This window comes from Siniperca chuatsi, linkage group LG6 (genome assembly GCF_020085105.1).
Source record: "Siniperca chuatsi isolate FFG_IHB_CAS linkage group LG6, ASM2008510v1, whole genome shotgun sequence".
NCBI lineage: Eukaryota > Metazoa > Chordata > Actinopteri > Centrarchiformes > Sinipercidae > Siniperca > Siniperca chuatsi.
Window position 1 is genome coordinate 6,317,613 of NC_058047.1, and position 20,948 is coordinate 6,338,560.

Consider the following 20,948-nt stretch of genomic DNA (forward strand, 5'->3'; position numbering starts at 1 on the left):
GTTACAGCTCATGCAAATTTTTTCGGGAAATAACTAACTGATATCAGGTGTTCAGCAAATATACAGTAAAAGTTTCACAAATTCTGTGACCTCAAGTGATTTTTGCATTAAAAGAATAGTTTTACATTTTGGTAGATAGAGTTATTTACTTTCTTGCTGAGAGATTAGAAGATGGATACCACTCTGGAAACAGCCTCTTAGCTTAGCTTAGCATAGCATAAAGACAGCTAGCCTGGCTCTGTCCACCAGCATCTCTAAAGCTCATTCTGTACAAAAACTGTAATGTGAAAACAGCAAGTTGTGGTTTTACGGGGGTTATTTGGCGCACCATTTCTTGGCCAGGCACAGTGACATCCTGGAGTCTTGGCGTCACCTCCCACAAAAAAAAAAATCCAGTCTTTATGCTAGGCTAAGATGGCTGTAGCTTTATATTTACCATACAGATGTGAGAGTGATATCTTCTGATCGAACTCTTCGCAAAAAATACATTTCCCAAAATGTGGGACTATTTCGTTAACTCTACAACAGGTATAATCTCCAAAATCCAGTTTCAATTTCATAATTCAGTACTCAGTAATCAAAACCTCTTTAAGGTGACAAAAAAGACATATACCCCTACTAAGTCATATTTATGAATGTGAGTACTATGCGCAACAAATTTTCTGACCTGTTCCTGGTTACCTCCAGTTCCCTGCGTACCTCGCCTGTCTGACGTGGAGATCGACTGCCTGACAAACTCAGCCTGGGTGATGTATGAGGAGTCTGCCGGGGCTGAGGACTACGTCGTCATGACGACAGATAGCCACGGTGACGTCCAGACATTTGAGTGTAACTCCATGTCAGACAGGATGTGTGCTCTGCCGCCACTGATGTGCAGCCAAAACCTCACGTTCACCCTCAAGGCCCACGACCAGCAGTGCCCCAGCACACCCAGCAATGCCGTCACAACTGAGACAGGTAAATACGTAAAACTACAAACATAAATCAATAGTAAAAAACTGTATTTATCATTTTAAAAACAAGAAAACAGGAAGTCACTTCAAACTATTATAACACAGATGTATTTTGCTATAACTGTTAATATTGTCATTGTTTGTGTCAATTGACTTGAATTAATAATTTCACTTTTTTCAAAACATTACAGTATGAATGGCTTTTACTTTGTTGAACTGATTTCAATTAAAGATTCAAAAGGTCTATGCTCATACAGCTAGAGACAAGACAGCTAGGAAAAGAGGTGGTGCAGAACCTGCTCTGTATTAAAATATAGCTCTATTTACTTATTTGCTCTATTTTTTCATTAAAACATACAACAATAAATAGAGGAATATCTTTCTCCAGAGCCAGTTTTGTGACCTTTTTTTACCTCCTAAAATTGTTGTGGGCGGCTGTGGCTTAGTGGTAGAGCGGGCCGTCCGTTAATCGGAAAGTTAACTGTTTTTAGAACATCTAGCCTCTAATAGCAGCTCCATTTGTTGCTTTTGTACCTCTTTCTAATTCTTTCTAATACCTTGGCTGTAAGGTGATGTACTAACACTTTCGTTTTTGTAATATAAGTACAGATTGGAGGTTTATGTCATACATGGGCGATTGTCAGGAAGTGATTTTTAAATTGTACCTCACTGTGCTTCTCCTTCCCCAGCTCCCTGTCCTCCTGAAGACGTAGAGAAATCAGTAGGCTGCAATAATCGTACGGTCAGCATTGCCTGGTCTGCCATCCCTGGTGCATTAACGTACACGGCCACACTGGAGCAGATAAACGGTGGCACCACCTGCTGCACCACATCTGGCACCGGCTGTGATGTCACCAATCTGCCATGTGGAGAAATGTACATTCTGCTCGTCGTGGCTGAGGGACGAACGTGCAACAGCTCCCAGAGCGAAGGGGAGCTGGTCAGGACAGGTATGGTATATACAGTACATATCACACACATGCATACACACTCCTATTTTAGAAATCGTGGAAAGAATTGAAACAATATGTTCAGAATTTGTCAAAAAAACACAATTAAAATGAAAAAATGCATAAATAAATTCTATATTGATGACCTCTTGCCCTTAGCGCCATGCGTTCCTCAGAACCTCAAAGCCAGTCTGAGCTGCAGCGACAATGTGGCCTCCATGTCGTGGAACTACAGCAGGGGAGTAGGACAGCTTTACCGAGTGAGAGCTGTGGGTACTGATGGCCACGTGGACGAATGCAGCTCCCACGAGAACCACTGTGATCTGACAGGTCTGCACTGTGGACAGCATTACATAGCTACTGTGATGGCAGAGGACAGAGACTGCAAGAGCAAACCGAGCGAACGTGTGACAATCAAGACCGGTATGTGCAGACTTTCACCTCTGAATTCTGTATGTGTTCATGAACAGCAAATATACAGTAAAGGTTTTCACAAATTTTGTGACTTAAAATGATTTTTGCTATAAAGGAATAGTTTGACAGTTTGGGAAATACGCTTATTTGCTTTCTTGCTGAGAGTTGGATGAGAAGATCGATACCTCTCATATGTCTATATGTCTATATATGAGTGTAAAAACGACAAGGTGTGGTTAGCAGCCAACCAGCAGAGACTCCAGGAAGTCATTGTGGCTAAGAAATTGTCTGGTTCATAAACTGCAAAACCAATACTTTTTACATTATATTTTTTGGTGCTGGTAGGTTGGATTTTGTTACATTCAGACAGAGCCAAGCTAGCTGTTTCCTCCTGTTTCCAGTCTTTATGCTAAGTTAAGCTAACTGGCTGCTGCCTGAAGCTTCATATTTAGTGTACACACATGATAGTGGTATTGATCTTCTCATCTGAGCATGAAAACGAATAAACGTATTTTACAAAATGTACAATTATTTCTTAAATTCTACAACAGGTATGATCTCCAAAATAAATTTAAATTTTTATAATAAATTCAGTACTCAGTAATCAAAAGCTCTTTTAAGATGACAAAAGAAGACTTTAAGCCCTACACCAAATCTTCTTTATCTCTTCTCACCAGTGCCATGCACCCCTGCAAACGTCTCCCCTGTGGTCGACTGTGAGGCCAATTCTCTGATTGTGTCCTGGTCTGAGAGCTCTGGAGCCGACTCCTACATTGCCACAGTGCAGGACAGTAACGGTCAGACCACAACCTGCCAGGGCACGACCGAGGGCTCCTGCAATGTGACAGGAGTCGGCTGCGGTCAGATCTACCATGTATCCGTGGTCTCCTCTGATGGATACTGCAACAGCCTATCCACTCCTGTGGTTGACACACCTTCAGGTAGGACAGAGAGTCAAGTGATGAACATGTATATCTTAAGGATGGAGGCTAGAATCAGACTAGCAATAGATTTTAAAAGAAATGGATGAGGAAACTACACAGGAGTGAGCTTTAAAATAAATTGCAAATTCCTTGCTGTCATGAGACAACTTATTTTTGTCTTTGTTTTCATATTTTATTCATATATTGAAATGAAGGGTTTCATAGTTTCTCTTGGAGATGAGAAGATTCTTTGACCCTTTAGGATTATGAAATCACAATGAATAATGTAATCCATAATAAAGTAAAAAATGAAAACCCTAAGTTTTGCTGTGTAATTGTACAAAAATATTCTAAATAATAATTATCTTAGTGCAGTAAATATAGTTTCATATCTGGTAATTGTAAAACATTGATATTGCTGTTTAAAGTTGTCTTAAAGTTTTAGTATAATGTGATGTCTGTCTATATTGCACTTGCACTGTTTTCATGTTAATCCTATAGACAATGCATTAGCAACATAAAAACTACACTCACTGTATATTTATTATCATTAACAAACTTGTCTTTCCTTTCTAGTTCTGTTTATACATCAGGCAATTTATTAATATATTTAAAGCAAGCTAAAGTCACGACTGTCTTACATGTCCTCTCAGTTCCCTGTAAGCCGAGACATATCAAGGCAGTGATTGACTGCTACACGCAGATGGCCATAGTGGAGTGGTACCCAAGCGATGGAGCTTTGATGTACGTGGTCACGGCCACCTCTGCGTCGGGCCACAACGTCACCTGTGAGGCCAACACCACTCACTGTGATCTGGAGGGGCTGCTTTGTGGCCAGAGCTACTCCGTCTCTGTCAAAGCTGTGGGACAGAAATGCAGCAGCATCGCTCACATGACAGGACAGCTGGTCACTGGTGAGCAACGGCTTAACAAAGCTGCATGCATGCGTAAAAAGTCCACCTCCACTCAATAATGTGTTTTGCTTATTGTCACTTCACTCGGATGTTTGAGCTTCACTGTGCAGCATGATGAATGTGCAGAGTTTGACACTAGAAGACTGTTTTCACATTCATCTGCTGAAGGAGGAACGTTTCCTTGTTCTTACTTTAAATCTGAGTTTAAGATGTGTATGTAAAAAATCGAGATTAATTCAGCCTGTTTCCAATACAAATCATCTATAGTTTTATAGAATTGAGTATTAGTATCTTAATACCAGATAGTAAAAGTTGCACTAGAATGAAGAAAAAGAACACTAGAAATTTCTCTGCAATGAGTTGATTTGTATTGGAGACAAGTCAAAATTGTCTCATCACAGATTTTTCTTAAACTTGTTCTAAGAAAATAAGATGTTTTCAGTTCAATGACAAACAAAATTTAATTTTTTGCAGTGTGGATGGAGGGAAAAAACCTCATCTCATAGAGAGAGTAATTTGCTGATATTTTCTTCTCCTGTGAGACAAATCTGGGCATAGATTTGCTGCTACTAAAGCCACTATGTCTAGATTTTAGCAAAGTAAATATGACCTTAACTTTTGATTCTTGACAAATACAAAAATTAAAACTTGGATTATATTATTGGTCTAACCCTTCTTCCCAGTCTTTCAATTAAAAAGTAACACAATATTTTTCTTGCCCAGCACATTCCGACTTACTTTTACTGTAATAGTCGTATAGAGTATTTAAGGTATTCATTGTATTTGAATTTCATAAACACTACATTTTTTTATCTACCCGGAAACTTACAGATAACGTAGTCTTATTTTCTCATCAACAATTTCCTCCATCCTCTCTTCCAGAGCCATGCATCCCTAAGCACATCACCACTCAGTACAGCCTGACGATTGGCCAGGTGCTGTGGGACATGACCGCTGGCGCTGATTACTACACAGTTGAAGGGGTAACAGAGGAGGGCCTGATGGTCTCCTGCAATACCAGCGACACCTACTGTGCCATGTACAACATGGACTGTGGCCAGATGTACAGCATCAATGTTATGGCCAACAATCACGTGTGCCAAGGCGTGTCCACCTCGACTGAAGCAGTTACGATTAGGACAGGTGAGAAAACACATTGCTAGAACTTTCTTTATTCTTTCTCCATTGGAGAAAAGATGTGTCTTTGCACTTGCTCGGTTCTTAACAGTCTGAGGACTTGATGTTGATGTTGTCTGCAGTGCAGTCACTATTGAGGAGATGAGGGAATTTGAGAGCTTGAGAATTTTAAAACGATTAATTCATTAGGTGATCGACAGAAAAATAATCTGCGACTATTTTGATAGTCATTTAAGTCAATTTTAAAGCAAAAATACCAAACTTTCCCTTATTCCAGTTTCTCAGTTGTGAGGATTTGCTGCTTTTTTTTGCATCCTTTTATGATAGTAAACAAAATATTTATAGGTTCTTGGATGTTGGTCAGACAAAACAAGACATTTGAGAGCATCACCTTCAGTTTATGAAATTGTAATGGATATTTTTCACTATTTTGTGAATTTCAGATATATATTTTCAGAAATAATCAGCAGATTAATCAATAAGAAAATAATAGTTAGTTGCAGTCCTAGGACAGAAAACAGGATAAGTGTATGTCCTTTAAACTTAATGTATCACTTTTGGCATGGTTTCTGTATCTGTGGATGTAAATATTACGTTTCAATGTATTCAAAATATGAAGATTCATAGATAATGTAACATATTTGTATTTTTTATTATGCAGTAAAGATGAAAGTTAATAGCATCTATTTTGCATCTTTCAACCTATTTTTCTGCCCTCAGAGCCTTGCCCGCCCAACAACGTGCAGACCAATGTGCAGTGTCAGAACAACATGGGAACTGTGTCGTGGGAGGCCAGTTTTGGTGCGGTGGGCTACGAGGCCCGTCTCGCTGGACGCGATGGCCACTCCCTGTCCTGCTACACCAACAATACTTACTGTAACATAGAAGGCCTCCACTGTGGAATCGTCTACTACACCACCACCATCGCCATCGGAGAGACACTCAACAGTAGCATCTCCACTACTGTCCTGCTGGTCTCAGGTATGGTGTGCTCAACACTGGCTTCTTTTTATTAAAATAATATACTGAATCCTCTTTGCCGCACCTTATACCTGCACATTTCCACTAAAGTGAATCTATTTGATAGGTATTCAAGTGAAAATATTACATGATATGAAAATACATCTAGGTTAAAAAATGTGTAACCAGTCTCCTAAATTTCTCCTGTGTTGAGTTCCTTGAGAAAATTTGTAACTCGTTTTGGTTTAGAAAGGCATAAGGCAAGATTTTCATGTTCAAAAAACAACCCTCTTAGCTTAAATCACCAACTGGGGCTTCAGTAGAGAAGAGATCCTCAGTAACTGAACACTATTTGCCTAAATTAAAGGTACCCTGTGGAGTTTTTGACCACTAGTAGCACTATGGAGCAATGTTGTGATGAGTGTGTTTCCGTTTTGTTTGTATCTCGTGCACGCACATGAGGGTGACGTGATACACATTCTTGTGAATGGTTTCATGATATTCCACTAATGTGCAGATGGCAGTAATGCACTAAGAAATGTAGCAATGTGCTTGCAAAATGCAGGGAAGAGGAAGACATCAAGCTAGCAAATGTAGGTTTCAAATTTAAAAAAATCGGCTTTGCAAATGTTTAGTCTTTTCACTTGATTTCCCCTTACATAGTCTTGTAATAGCTTACAAGATGTCTTTACAGAAAATGTCACTCCAACACACATTTTTATACTATATTTTGTATTCCACAATGATGTCCCACATATGCAGTTCGATGCTAATGACTTCTAGCGACCTTTAGAGCAGGCTACTTTCCAAAAGAGATGGCAACACAACACTGTTGCATAACTTCTACGTACTTACATTGAAATTTCTCAAACGGTAACTACGATTTGGAGCAATGAACCTGTACGTGTGAAGATCAATGCAGCTTCAAAGTGTGATTAATGAAATTGCATCCATGTCCTGTATGTCTTTCCGTCCCTTCTGTCTCTAGCTCCCTGTGCAGCTAGAAATGTGGCCACTAATATGGATTGCTACAACAACACTGCTGAAGTCTCCTGGAGTTCGGCCAGTGGAGGAAACTCCTACATGGTGAATGCCGTAGGAACGGATGGCCACTGGGCTTCATGTGAGACCGATGAGCACCAGTGTGATTTATCAGAGCTGCAGTGTGGTCAGACGTATAACATCAGCCTCACAACCATTAGCGACCACTGCCAGACTGAGACACACACTAATGTCACCTTCAGCACACGTGAGTTGAGCAACATCTCATCCCTGAGTAGTTGAGTCGAGTGAGTGGGATCATTGATTCTAAATTTATACTATTTTGTAATTTCTTGTAAAAAGAACATTCCCCATGGAATCTCATATAGGGTGAATTTCTCATAAAAATTTTGATAAACTAACTAAACATGTTGTCCAGGACCCTGCAAACCTTTGCGTGCTGGAGCGGACCTGCAGTGTGGGACAAGTACGGCCAACATGTACTGGGAGAAAAGAGAGGGAGTGGAGTTCTACATGGCTACTGCCACCTATAGCACAGGAATGACTCTGCAGTGCAACTCCACCAACTCCACCTGCCAGTTCTCCAACTTGTACTGCGGGGAAACCTACAAATTCTATGTAACTGCATATAGTAACATGTGCTACAGTGAAATCAGCAGCACTGTGGAGATTCAGACAGGTAGGGCTCATTACCATTAACTAAATAACTAGTTAGGTAATCAATTAACCAAGATTAAGAGATTGGGTTTTTAGTTACATAAAGACAGAGATGGAATTGTCCTTCTGATCGTGCAAGTCCACACTCATCACAGTTTAACAAATATAATATAATATTGTCACCGCTAGACTCATTTATCTTGTTGTTATGTTTTTATTTATTACGTTTTAATTTTTTTAAATATTTATATATTTTAAATTGAGATTCCTCTAATTAGCTTTTTAAGGTTTCTCTGTAGTAATAATTTAAAATGTATTATATTGTTTAATTAATTAATTTTCTCCTATTTTGCAAGACTACAGACTACAGCTTTATTTCAATAAAACTCTGGAACCAAAATACTCAAAATGTTATGCTAATTATAGCAATACTATATAGATAAAAGAATCCCATACTTCCATATATTCTTATTTTATTTTTCTTATTTATTTATCATTTCAAAATTCAGTCATTTTGTCTATTAAGTTGCTGTCTGTCACCCACCTCTATGCAGCTACTATATAATGCATTTATCCTGCATTAGTACATTTCTTAAACAACAATCCGTTTTGGAGTGAATAATCACTGCAGCACAGCTGAAACAATTAGTCAAGTAATCAATACGTCGATCGATACTTAATCTGCAAAAATTGTAAAAACTGATTAATTGTTTTAAGTAATTTTTGAGGTAGAAATACAATAAATTAACTTTTTCCAGCATTTAAAATATGAATGTGTTTGCTGTTTTAGTCCTCTATGATAGTAAACCGAATACATTTTGGTTTTAGACTGTTTGAATATGACAGCCTGGGCTTTAGGAAATTATGATGGGCACTTTTCACTATTTTCTGACATTTTATAGAACAAATTATTAATTGATTATAGGAAATTGTTAGTTGGAGCCCTACACTGCAACAATATTGGAACAAGCGTATCAGAAGTGGGAATTCAACAGCAAAGGTCACATCTGAACTAAAATTAAATTTCACTGAGAACACGGTGTGACCTTTGTGTCTAACTCCTCCTTCTCCAGAACCCTGCCAGCCAACTGGTCTCACAGTCAGTGGGTCATGTAACAATGAGACAGTGGTGTTGGATTGGTCGGCAGCTAAAGGGGCATCAGTCTACGAGGTGACAGCCACAGGAGACCTGGGGTACATCACATCTTTCCAAACCGATGAGACAACAATAGAGGCTGAGCTGCCGTGTGGACAACTATTTACCTTCACTGTAAAAGCTCAAGATGATCAATGTGACAGCGCTGTGAGCCAGCCTGAAAAATTCAAGACAGGTATGCGTCTCATTTATATTTTTGTCTAATGTTGTGTACAGTATAGTAAGTTCATGATGGTGCAACAATACTTCTCCTCAGGTCCCTGCGTGCCTGAGCATGTACAGAGCTTTACACACTGCGAGAACAATCTGGGCTCGGTCAGCTGGGCCAAGAGCGATGGGGCGGAGTCCTACATGGCCATCGCAGTTGGACAGGACGGCCACACCCACATGTGCCCCACAAACACCACCAGCTGCACCTGGGACGACCTGCACTGTGGCGAGCAGTACACCATTCATGTCATTGCCAACGACTACCTGTGCACCAGCATGCTGAGCAACAGCACTTCAATACGAATGGGTAAACAAGCTTTTATACTGAGCTAGCCTCAAACGTTATATGAAAACCTTGAAGGTTTGAAGGGGAATTTTATAGGACACGTGAAAATGAATAAACAAACTAAAGAATCCCATAGGAATCCAACAAGAATTGAGCAAATAAATCAGGCTTAATTGTTGCTCTGAAATGATATAATGTGAAAAGCACCAGTATCACAGATACAGTAGAGCTGAAACAATTTGCTGATTAGTCGATCAACAGAAAATTAATCTGCAACAATTTTGATAATCGATTAATCATTTAAGTCATTTTTAAGCAAAAAATGCCAAACATTCCCTAATTCTAGCGAATTAACAGATAAACGATTTACAATTATATATTAAATAATATAATATATTATATAATTGTAAAATTTAGAAAAACAGCAAATCATTACTTTGGAGATGCTAGAACAAAGCATCTGGTGACATCACCTTGAGCTCTGGGACATTTTATAGACGGAATAATAGATACTAGATGATAATAGATTAACTGAGAAAATAATCATCAGATTAATCAAGAAAATAATCATTTGCAGCCGTAATCACATAAACTTTTGTCTTCCGTTTTTAGCACCCTGTATTCCTCAGAACTTGAAATCATCTCTGAACTGCACAATGAAGGTGAATATTTCACCCTTTTTACAAACTGTTTCTCTCAAAGTTTTATTCTGTCTTCATTTCTACTCTGTGAAGCACTTTTGTTTTGAAATGGGCTATAAAATTCAAAGATTACAATTATTATTATTATTATATAAACTGAAATTCAAATTACATTGTAATCTGTTTCTAAGGTGGGATCGTTGACCTGGAATGCCAGTGAAACTGCAAAGTTTTACATTGTGACGGCAGAGACCAACAGTGGCCACAAAGTGCAGCTCAGCACCAACGATACCTGGACCTTCATTTCTGAGTTCCTGTGTGGCCAGGAGTACTTCCTGTCTGTTCAGGCGGGAGACTCTGTGTGCACAAGCCGCCCCAGTGTGCCTTCAGTGCTTAAGTCAGGTAGATTCCTATTCCATACATCCTAAAACACTGGTTTTCAAACTATTTTTCAAGTGACCCGTTTTTCTGAACGCTCCACTCTGATGACTCCAAGTTAAAGTAAAGGGGGAACACACATATTACAGTATGCAAATCCTGTGTTATTGTCAAAACAAGTGCAGATTTACCATTCATAATTTGAAAGTTATTCTATATTTTGTAACTGTAGGATTATGACTACTACATTCGTATTACCTTGAATTCAATTATCTATTTGTTTATTGTTTTGTTTAAAACTTGTTCTTTTAGACTTTCAAAGCACTTAAATTTGGAAGATATTTTATCGCGAAACTGTAGTTGATAACATTTTTGTATTGGTGATCAATTTAACATCTTTCATGACCCATATTTAATTTTATTTATATATCCCAAAATCACAAATTTGTGTCACAGGGATTTAAGATCTGTACAACCTACAGCACCCTCTATCCTATAGGGAGAAACCTCAGGAAAAGCAACACGGGACTGGACAGACAGACACACGTCCATAAATTGGTGGATTGTGCACCAGACTTAAAAGAACAAACTATACCCTGTAACACTGATATTAACCTTAGATCTGCACACAGGAGCCGTTCTGCTCATGCCAAAGTCAGCCTTCACTAACAGTGCATATCCTCTGTGTAATGCCCTCCCATCGTCATCCTGTCTATTCTCCTTCCTTCCCTCAGAGCCCTGCCCGCCCACCGGCGTCTCCAGCTTCATGAACTGCGTCTCTAACATTGCTGTGGTGTCATGGACCGGCTCAGCTGGGGCGGAGTTCTACACTGCCACAGTGACGCAGCAAGATGGCCAATCAAAAAGCTGCTGGTCTGACAGCGAGGATTGTGGCATGCCCAACGTCCACTGTGGACAGAACTACACAGTGACCGTTGTCGCCTCGAACAATAAGTGTAACTCTGACCCCAGTAAGGCGGACACACTGCATTCAGGTGAGACATTCAGGACAATAGAGTTATTTTATTGTCTTGTTGACTTATTTGATCCATGTTCTCTATACTTCTTTCATACATTCTTTATTCTCCATACAGAAAGTGTGTAAATAGTTTGGTCAGGAGTTTAGGTGGCTTTAATATATTACTAAATAAAGTTCAAACTAATTCACTCTTACTCAACCATCTGATCTTCGTCTTGCAAATCATCCCAAACAAGTAGAGGTTAGTTTTCAATAATATTAAGGGTCTTTACTTAAGGAACCAGTTAAAATGGGTTCAAATGTGTCTTTATAATTAATCCCAAATGTATCTTATCTTACAACGTTTCTTAAATATCAGTCTTACAGAATATGTTCTAAAACATCAGTTTTATAATTTCAGCACTTCTTGAGCTTTTTTTCCCTCTTCCTGCACTTTATATTTCATGTAACGTTTTTTAAATTTAAATTTGTGCATGTAAAACTCAGACTCAAAATAAAACTCAAACACGGACTCATTTCCCAATCCCCATTCAGGCTGATCAAAATTATTTGAAGTAGTGGTGACAGGAAACAGGTGTCAGGAACAGATTTACAGGAACTGATAAATGGGACAGAGTCCATGCCAAATGGGCGAATGGAAATAAGTTTAAAAAAAAATATATCTTTAAGGGAAGAAAATGTATATAATTGTCTGCAAAGTGGTCAGTGGTCCCAGTGTTGTCTTACTGTTGCCTTAACTGTGATTGTTTTCTTTGCTCAGTTCAGTTGATATCAGACACCTTTAAAATGAAGGCTTGTTCTCTTGTAGCTCTTGTCACTCCACAATTAGATAATTAAACCTACTGTAATCTCCTCCTCATACCTTTCTCTAGTGCCTTGTGTTCCTACTGATGTGGAAGTGAAGATAGACTGCTCTAAAAATCAGGCTGCTGTGTCCTGGAGTGCCAGCGAGGGCGCTCTGTCCTACAAAGTGACGGCTCAGAGCACACAGGGAAACATGTCCCTCTGTGAGAGTAAAAACCTAATGTGCACCTTGACCAACCTGACCTGCGGCCAGTCCTACTCTGTCCAGGTGGTGGCGCAGGATGATATTTGCTCAAGTTTACCCAGCCCAGCTACAAATTTCAATTCAGGTAGAACAACTGGATGGACATGAATCTCCTATGGATGTCATAATTTTACATGTGAATGTGTCACTGACTTGCTCTAAATGTGTGTTAAGTGTTACTCCAGTCCTCTGTTTCTTCCCTCCCTCTCTCAGTTCCCTGCACACCTAACATTGGCTCAGTGGTTCTGGATTGTTTCACCAACTCTGCCCTCTTGGATTGGGCCTATGCTGAGGGTGCCATGAACTACACCGCAACAGCCCAGTCCTCTAGCGGCCATGTTTCCAACTGTAACTCCAACTTCACCAACTGCGAGCTGCAGGACCTGCAGTGTGGCCAGACCTATAATGTGATCACTGTGGCCTCAAATGAGAAGTGCAGCAGCCCTCCAAGCACCAGGTTGCAGGTGGAGTCAGGTGAGCTCTCAAAAAAAGCACCTTTAATCAGTAAATTCAAATTAGACTTTTGGGGCAAGGATTTTAAATATTTTTTTGGTATCTTAACACCAACGGAAAACTTTTACTGACCTCTAGTGGCTGAAGTTCTCATCTCGCTGCGGTGACAGTGTAACACCGGGAACACACAGGATGCAGCGGTCATTTCTCCTGCGAGCAGTAGCCTAGCTGTTCAGCAAGCGATTCTGCTCCTCTGCTCTTTTCTAATCACTTCAGTACATACAGGTTACAGGTGCAAAACAGGTAGGGTCATTGTTTTCACTTCGTATTTTACCCTAAGGAATCTTCACTTTGATGAACTCTGGCATCAGTAGCTAATTAGTTTTTTCGCTCCATTTTTTACTCGAACCAAGAGGTTTGTTTAATAAGTCTTTTTTAAACAGGAATTAAGTAACTTTTGGGTGTGTGGTGACATAAAATCCAGGTAAAAATCAGTTTAAACGGAAAGGGAAAAAAAACAAAAACTGAAAAACCCTGGTATTTTTTATGGATATACACACTTCAGACCATCCTCTGCACTGATGTCGGATGTGGTCAGAGACACAGCTGACTTGAAAATTTCAGCCAGAAGAGGTCAGCCAAATAATGCGTTTCAGCTTGGTGTTAAGTCACATTTTAAAGTCAAGTAAATCAACATTTAATAAAAGACATCTTATAAATGGCCCTTAAGTCAAGTCTCTCTGAACCCCACCCAGTATGGGCCCAAAAATTATGTTTTGAAAGCCAAAAATAAGTACACAACTAGCAACTAACATTGATCAAAAACCTCCTCAGTGATTTTTTCCTCCTCTCACTTTCCTCCTCCAGTGCCTTGTCCTCCTGAAGATGTTGTGCCTGTACTGGACTGCTCAAACAACACAGCCCGTGTGGAGTGGCAAGCCAGCATAGGGGCTGATTTCTACATTGTCCAAGCCTTCGGCGTGGAAGAACATGAATCTGGCTGCGAGACACACTCACAGTCCTGCGTCCTGGCAGACCTCATGTGTGGCTTCACCTACGACATCAGTGTGATCGCTGTTAACAGTGTGTGCAATGTCTCGCAGAGTGACGTGACACAGCTGCAAGCAGGTAAGGATGATTTAACATGTTGAGGCCTGGCAGCATGATAGATATCTATGTTACAAATAACCATGTTTTTTAGTAACATTTGGAAATAATTTGGAAATATCGGGATGTTTCTGTTGCTGAGTCAGGGTAGGAGAAGATTATGCAGATATGTACTATATATACTTAATAAATAAAAAACTTAACTAAAAGTACTGTATTTCCATAAGTCTTTGTGACTTTACATACTACTTAACAACACAATATTTCCATGAATCTGATTTGGGTAAAATAGTGGTGTTGTATTTTCTCTGACAGCGCTGATATTGCTAATAATTATCAATGATGGTTCTTCATTTGTATGGATGATTATTGGACCTATATTGATCCTGAATCATTATGCAACATTAATATTTCTCTCTCTGTGTCTGTGAAGTGCCCTGTGTACCACAGCAGGTGGAGGCCCGGGTGGTTTGTGAGTCTGGTGCTGTGGAGGTCTCTTGGGAGCCCAGCAAAGGGGCATCATCATACACCACAGTTGCCCAGGGCAACGGCGGCTACGCATCAATGTGCAACAGCAGCCAGACAACATGCCTGTTCGATGACTTGCTGTGCGGCCTCAACTACTCCATCACTGTTAGTGCTTCAGATAAGACGTGTAGCAGCGCTGGAAGCTCTGCTGTGAAGATCAACACAGGTAGAATCAAGATTTAATTATAATCATAATAATGTGGCACCTTCATTAAACATTTATCCTAAACTGCAACATTCAGTGCAGCTGTAAGGCATATTGCATGTTATATTAAAGCTCTATTTATACCTGACTTCATTCATAACTGTCTCTCTGTAGTGCCGTGCGTACCACTGAAAGTAACAGCAGAGATGGTGTGCAGTAATGACACAGGCGTTGTGTCGTGGGAAGAAGAAGAGGGTGTGTCCTCCTACATGGTGCAAGCTTTTGGGCCCAATGGTCACAAGACCATGTGTAACAGCACCGCAACCAGTTGCCGGCTACCCAACATGCATTGTGGCCAGCTCTACAACCTGACAGTGACAGCTCAGGATGGACGATGTGACGACAGCCACGCCTATCTCTACCTGCAGTCAGGTAAGTGAAAACAACAAGTTTTTTTAGTTAATGTAACAGTTACAATTAATGAATTAATACAGAATTTTGAGAAGTTTGTTGGACTTTGATGTGTTAAACCCACTTTGGAGAATCAGGGAGGCAGCACTGAAGTCAAAGTAGGATGATAATTATCTTTGTCCATCAGTTTAATTTTCAGGCTCTCCTTAGAAAGAAACATTTATTGTTTAATATTTGCATGCATAGGCAGAACCTTACAAAGTGTAGTATAACCACAAGAATTGCACTTTTTGAACCTTTACTTTAGTTAGACTTGTGAAAGGATTCAAAGTGTCCTCTCTTTCTAAAGGGTCATTCAAATGTGTTGCTGATGTGTGAATTGTCTCATCGCTCATATACTGTATATTATTAAGCAACAGGAACTTTTATTTTGCTGCTTGTCTGTCCGCTTTCTCTCTCCCAGTGCCTTGCAGGCCAACCAACGTTAAGACTTCCCTACAGTGCTACTCAAACTCTGCTGCAGTGACATGGGAGCCAGCCAGTGGAGCGCTCTCCTATCTTGCAGTGGGTGTTACAGCCGACGGAAGCCACCAGACAAAATGTAACAACACCATGACCAACTGTGATCTGAGAGACCTGAAGTGTGGACAGACCTACAATGTGAGCGTGTTTGGCCAGGATATGTCCTGTTCCAGTGTGGAGAGCAACAAGTCTTACATGCGGACAGGTACTGTAAACATGGGGAGCCAAATATGAACTCACTGTAAAGACTTGTTGTGACTTTCTATAAATAGTGATGACAGTATTATTTATTGTTACAGTGAGGTGGGTGGAGTTGCGTGTTCTAAAAGTGCTTTTCTCCAGTGTAAATTTGCATTTAAAGTTTGCTTTTGATGGTAACCTCAACATAGCAACATAGAAATCTCCTCTGTAATTTAACAATACTATGTTAACCTGCCTCTTTGCCTCCCCCCCCCCTCTCTCACCCTCAGCCCCCTGTGCACCCCAGGATGTGGCTGTTGAAGCACAGTGTGCTGACAGTGCCATGGTCGTGTCCTGGTCCCCCAACCCAGATGCCCAGTACTTCCATGTGGTGGCAGTGAGCAACACCAGGGCGAGACTCCACTGTAATTCCAGTGGCACTGCCTGCACCATAAGAGATCTACCATGTGGAAAGAACTACAACGTTACTGTGCTGTCTCTAAGAGATGGCTGTGAGAGTAAACCAAGCGCTGTGTTAGAGACTTCCTCAGGTAAACTCCAAGCAGTTTTTCTTTTTTATATAGCTGTTTGTTTTTCTTTGGATTTACATTTTACGGAACAGAAATACACATATTCATTTATTTTCGAGATTTAGACAAGAAGATTATATCATGCTCATGTGTGTAACTGTAAAAATGGAGCTGGTGCCAGGAGGCAATTATCTTACTGTAGGTTGCATACTGTGACTACCTCTAAAGCTCACTAATTAACATGTTGTATCTCATTTGTTTAATCCTTACACAAAAAAATAATAATTTGTGGTTTTTGGGAGAGTTACTTGCTGTAACTATTTCTTGGTGAATCAGTCTTCTCATCTTATCCTCGGAAAGATGGTGAATAATTGTATTTCTTTTACCACCTGATTAAAAACTAAAATAATTCATAAAAATGCTTGTGGATGGTGCACATTGGCATATCTACATAAACTACTTTGGCTGCTACTGTTACCTTCCATGCCTACATGTGCCTTTTGTTGACACAAAAAGTGCCTTGCGTGTTTGACATAATATAGTTCCTACCATCCCTTTGCTTCTGGTGAATGTCTTTAAACAGTGGAGGAAATGAGAACTAAAGAAATGACTCTTCATTATGGGAGCTTCTTCAAGTGCAGAACCCCCTTTTATTCCCACAAATTTCAAATTGTATAACCATTTGTTGCAATATGTGATGTATTTGTGACTGTAAGTGTAAAAATGATTGTAACAGTATTCATTCTACATGCTCATTCCTTTCCAATTCATCCTCCACAGCTCCATGTGTGCCCAGGAACACTAAGGGCCGTCTGGACTGCATATCAAACTCTGCCTGGGTGACGTGGGACGCCTCAGAAGGAGCCCTCAGCTACTCTGTGCTGGCCCAAGGGGTCAGAGGTCACAACTCCAGCTGCACTACCACCTCCTCTCCCTGTAATGTCCCAGATCTGAAATGTGGGACGTTATACACCTTCTACATCACTGCTGTCAACAAACGCTGCCACAGTAATCACAGCACCACCTTTGAGCTTGAGACAGGTATTTAACAAGAATCTCGATTCTCAATATATCAATTTTGAAGTGAAGTGCTGATATAGTAAGCATTTTACCATATTAATGCGTTTTCAACACTGTGGGTTAACCTTTTTGGCTTGCGACCTTCCCTTCTAAATGTCTTAGATTGTGTATTTGAATTATTGTTTGCGGTAAAACTATTCAATGTTTTTCAAAAAAGCAAAGATTTGAGTAAAACCCAAAAAATATTTTTTCTATTTGTATAGCAAATTATCTTTTCCGTCCAGCTGGGTTACGTCCTTTGGGGTTACAACTGATCATCTGCAACATAGGATTTACTCTGTGCTTCTATTTTGAATAATATAATAAACTGCATACACTTCAATATTAGAACCACAAAGTTGTAAAAGCAGACTGAGATTTTCAGAGACTTTGAATAAACTGATCTAATTTGTGCTTCCATCTGTTGACTGGAAGAAGGGAAAGGAGCATCATGAGTAATCAAAGCAATATAGTAGTATCTGATCTCATTGGTTTTAAAAGGTTTATAAAGTAGGACAAATGCTATAAAGCACATATGAAGCCTCTTAACAAGGCATCCTTTCTGAAATATTAAGTAGAATAAGAAATGACAAGGATACAATGCACATCATTTTCCCATATGTGTCCTGTCCTTTAGGTCCTTGTGCTCTAGCATCCATTAGTGCAGTGACACAATGTAACAGTGACACGATCCAGGTTGAATGGGAGCAGACGAAGAACACACTCTACGTGGTGACCGCTGAGGGCCACGACCAAACCCTCATCTCCTGTAACAGCTCCTCCAATTCATGTGAACTCCAGGATGTCCGCTGTGGCATGCATTATAGCATCATAGTATCAACTTCTTCTGATAAGTGCAGCAGCCTCAGAAGCCCACCAAAGAAGATTAAAACAGGTATGTTTCAGCTCACCAGTATGGTCTGATTCATTTTATCACTCACTGAAGTTTTGAGAGTGTAAAGGTAAAGTACAGTAGATCAGTACAAACTTCTTGAATGGATAAGTGGGAATAAATTAGTTGAATGTGTCTAAGACAAAGTGCACTGTATTTGGAACACATTATTCCTTGAGTGCCAACCCAGCTCTTAATCTCTACATAAACAAAGTGCCAATTAATCACAGGTTGAAGAAGCCAAGCTCCTTTAGAATATTCTTTTACAACAAACCATCATGGGTAAAACACATAGATAAGATGGTAACTAGAATGGGAAAAGGTTATGCTATTATCAAGAGGTGTCTGAAATTTTTGACACAAGATAAATTGAAGCAAGTAATTCAGACCTTGGTTTATCCCACCTTGATTATTGTCCAGCAGTATCGTCAAGTGCTTTTGCAGGGAATCTGAAGAAACTACACGTTAGAGTAGAACAAAATAGAGCAGCTCGTATGGTTCTTCACAGTGGATTACAATCTAATGTTGTTGCCATGCATGTAAGTCTTTCCTGGCTAGACATTAAAAGCAGATTACTGTATTCATTACAAGTTTGTTTTTGTTTTTTTAAATAGCATAATAACAAAGACTCGATATATTTTGTATAAAAATGTTAAAAACCTTTAATATTGATATACATAACTATTCTACAAGACATGTAGTAGCAGGGCATTTTATATTGCCCAAAACTAGAACAAACTCAATCAAATGTAGAGTCATATATCAAGCAATGGATAGAGGTCAGGTGGTGGGAAATGGCAGGAACACAGGGCAGGAGGGATTGGCAGGATATGAAATGACAGGAGAGTTAGTATGTGGCAAGGAAAGAGAGCAGATAGAATCAGGTTTATTGCTAAGTAGGTTTTCACATACAAGGAATTTGCCTTGGTAAATTGGTGCATAACAATAAACATAGTACATAGAAAATATAAAGAAAGATACTTGACATAAATATAAAATTGACAATAAAATATGAAAAAATGTTACAAAAACTAGAATTACCACTACACGGCTGTATGCCTCCGCCAACCAGTCAAGTTGCAGTTTACATCCATGTCTGTCCAGACTCATATACAGTATCTAGTGAACTAGATGACTAGATACTCTACTTGGAAGGAAATGAATAAAAGGTATAAAGTTGAATTTTTGGCTAAATGGAAGTTATCACTATATTGATGATACATATGTATGATTCCAGTGAATAAACATTACTGAACTTATTAATGAAGGATCATCATAGATGTATTGGCTAAACAGGTACACATATACTTGATTACAATGTAAAGATGGATTCTTATAGAGTATAGCTTCAGAAAATGTGGTGCTTTAAGTTTTCTCCTGGCATTTTTAGATGTGAGGCCTCTCTATGCGCTGTAGGTGAAACTCACTCACTCACTCACAGATCTCAATTAGCTAGGCACGCTCCAATACATTGTTTGCGGTCACGTGATTTCCGATGACGCTCGAAATGCAGAATGAGGAAGGGAGTGAAAGACAGAATGGACAAGATGGAGGAAAGCCCTGTACTGTGCTAGTTAATAGCACATATTTAATAATAATTTTAAATAGGTTTTTAAATTATAGTTAAAAACCTATTTAGAGGTCGCAATGACCTTTGACCTTAGAGTCAAAAATGTCACCTATTCAGCGTCCGACCAACTGTATAATATGGTCACAATCTCCCCTTCTGTTCCTGAGTTATAGTGTTGAATAATGGCCAAAAATGTGTTTTTCCAGGACATTATGATGTCACAGTGAATATGACCTTTGACCTTTTGGGTAAAAAAATTTCACAGTCACTAGAAATATCCCCGTGTGGGTCCATGTAGCGCTGATGATGCAGGATGACAATCAGTCAGTGTAAGTTGTATTTTATGTTGTATGTGAGGTTATACTGTATGTACAGTATATTATGTATTTCCTGTTTTTCTTGTTGCTTGTGGTATTGTCATGGTTTTTGTGTAGTTGTGAGATCTGTATTGTCACTGTGAAAGAAATTCTTATTTGGACCGCAGGAAGAATAGCAGCTAATGGGTTTCTAAACAAAAAAAAAACAACACAAACACAAATATTTCTGGTTATTCTGTCCTCTTTAGCGCCCTGTGTCCCAGACAACATGAAAGTGGTACAATCATGTGAGAAGAATGGAGCCACAGTGACGTGGGGACACTCCCCTGTGGCTACATCTTACCTACTGACAGCCACAGGAAGGGATGGACATGTTGCGAGCTGCAACACCATAGTGAACAACTGCACCCTGGTTGATCTGCACTGCGGACAGCCGTACCGCTTAAGCGTCACCGCCAGTGGAGACAACTGCACCAGCCAGCCCAGCACTTTGTCCTTCAGAACAGGTAGACCCATGATAAGACATTTTAGTTTAGTTTATTTCACCAGAATAATATACTTAGTATCAATACTGCTTTCCATGAGACAAACATCAAACAGTCAGTACAGTCTGTTAATCAAGTGTA

General features: G+C 39.6%; 1 protein-coding gene across 1 annotated transcript in view; it reads left to right on the plus strand.

The window, feature by feature from the left end:
• The window catches only part of LOC122877670, a 52,923-nt gene that overhangs the window by 27,114 nt on the left and 4,861 nt on the right, over positions 1–20,948 (plus strand). Inside the window, exons 31-54 of the mRNA XM_044199527.1 lie at positions 688–957; positions 1,643–1,903; positions 2,063–2,326; positions 2,995–3,258; positions 3,894–4,154; positions 5,037–5,297; positions 6,012–6,272; positions 7,240–7,500; positions 7,672–7,932; positions 8,984–9,241; positions 9,323–9,583; positions 10,175–10,224; positions 10,395–10,605; positions 11,316–11,576; positions 12,433–12,693; positions 12,822–13,082; positions 13,929–14,189; positions 14,602–14,862; positions 15,016–15,273; positions 15,716–15,979; positions 16,245–16,505; positions 17,265–17,525; positions 18,181–18,438; positions 20,571–20,828. Of these exons, the coding sequence (XP_044055462.1) occupies positions 688–957; positions 1,643–1,903; positions 2,063–2,326; positions 2,995–3,258; positions 3,894–4,154; positions 5,037–5,297; positions 6,012–6,272; positions 7,240–7,500; positions 7,672–7,932; positions 8,984–9,241; positions 9,323–9,583; positions 10,175–10,224; positions 10,395–10,605; positions 11,316–11,576; positions 12,433–12,693; positions 12,822–13,082; positions 13,929–14,189; positions 14,602–14,862; positions 15,016–15,273; positions 15,716–15,979; positions 16,245–16,505; positions 17,265–17,525; positions 18,181–18,438; positions 20,571–20,828 (6,009 nt within the window). The remainder of the gene's footprint in view (positions 1–687; positions 958–1,642; positions 1,904–2,062; positions 2,327–2,994; positions 3,259–3,893; positions 4,155–5,036; positions 5,298–6,011; positions 6,273–7,239; positions 7,501–7,671; positions 7,933–8,983; positions 9,242–9,322; positions 9,584–10,174; positions 10,225–10,394; positions 10,606–11,315; positions 11,577–12,432; positions 12,694–12,821; positions 13,083–13,928; positions 14,190–14,601; positions 14,863–15,015; positions 15,274–15,715; positions 15,980–16,244; positions 16,506–17,264; positions 17,526–18,180; positions 18,439–20,570; positions 20,829–20,948) is intronic.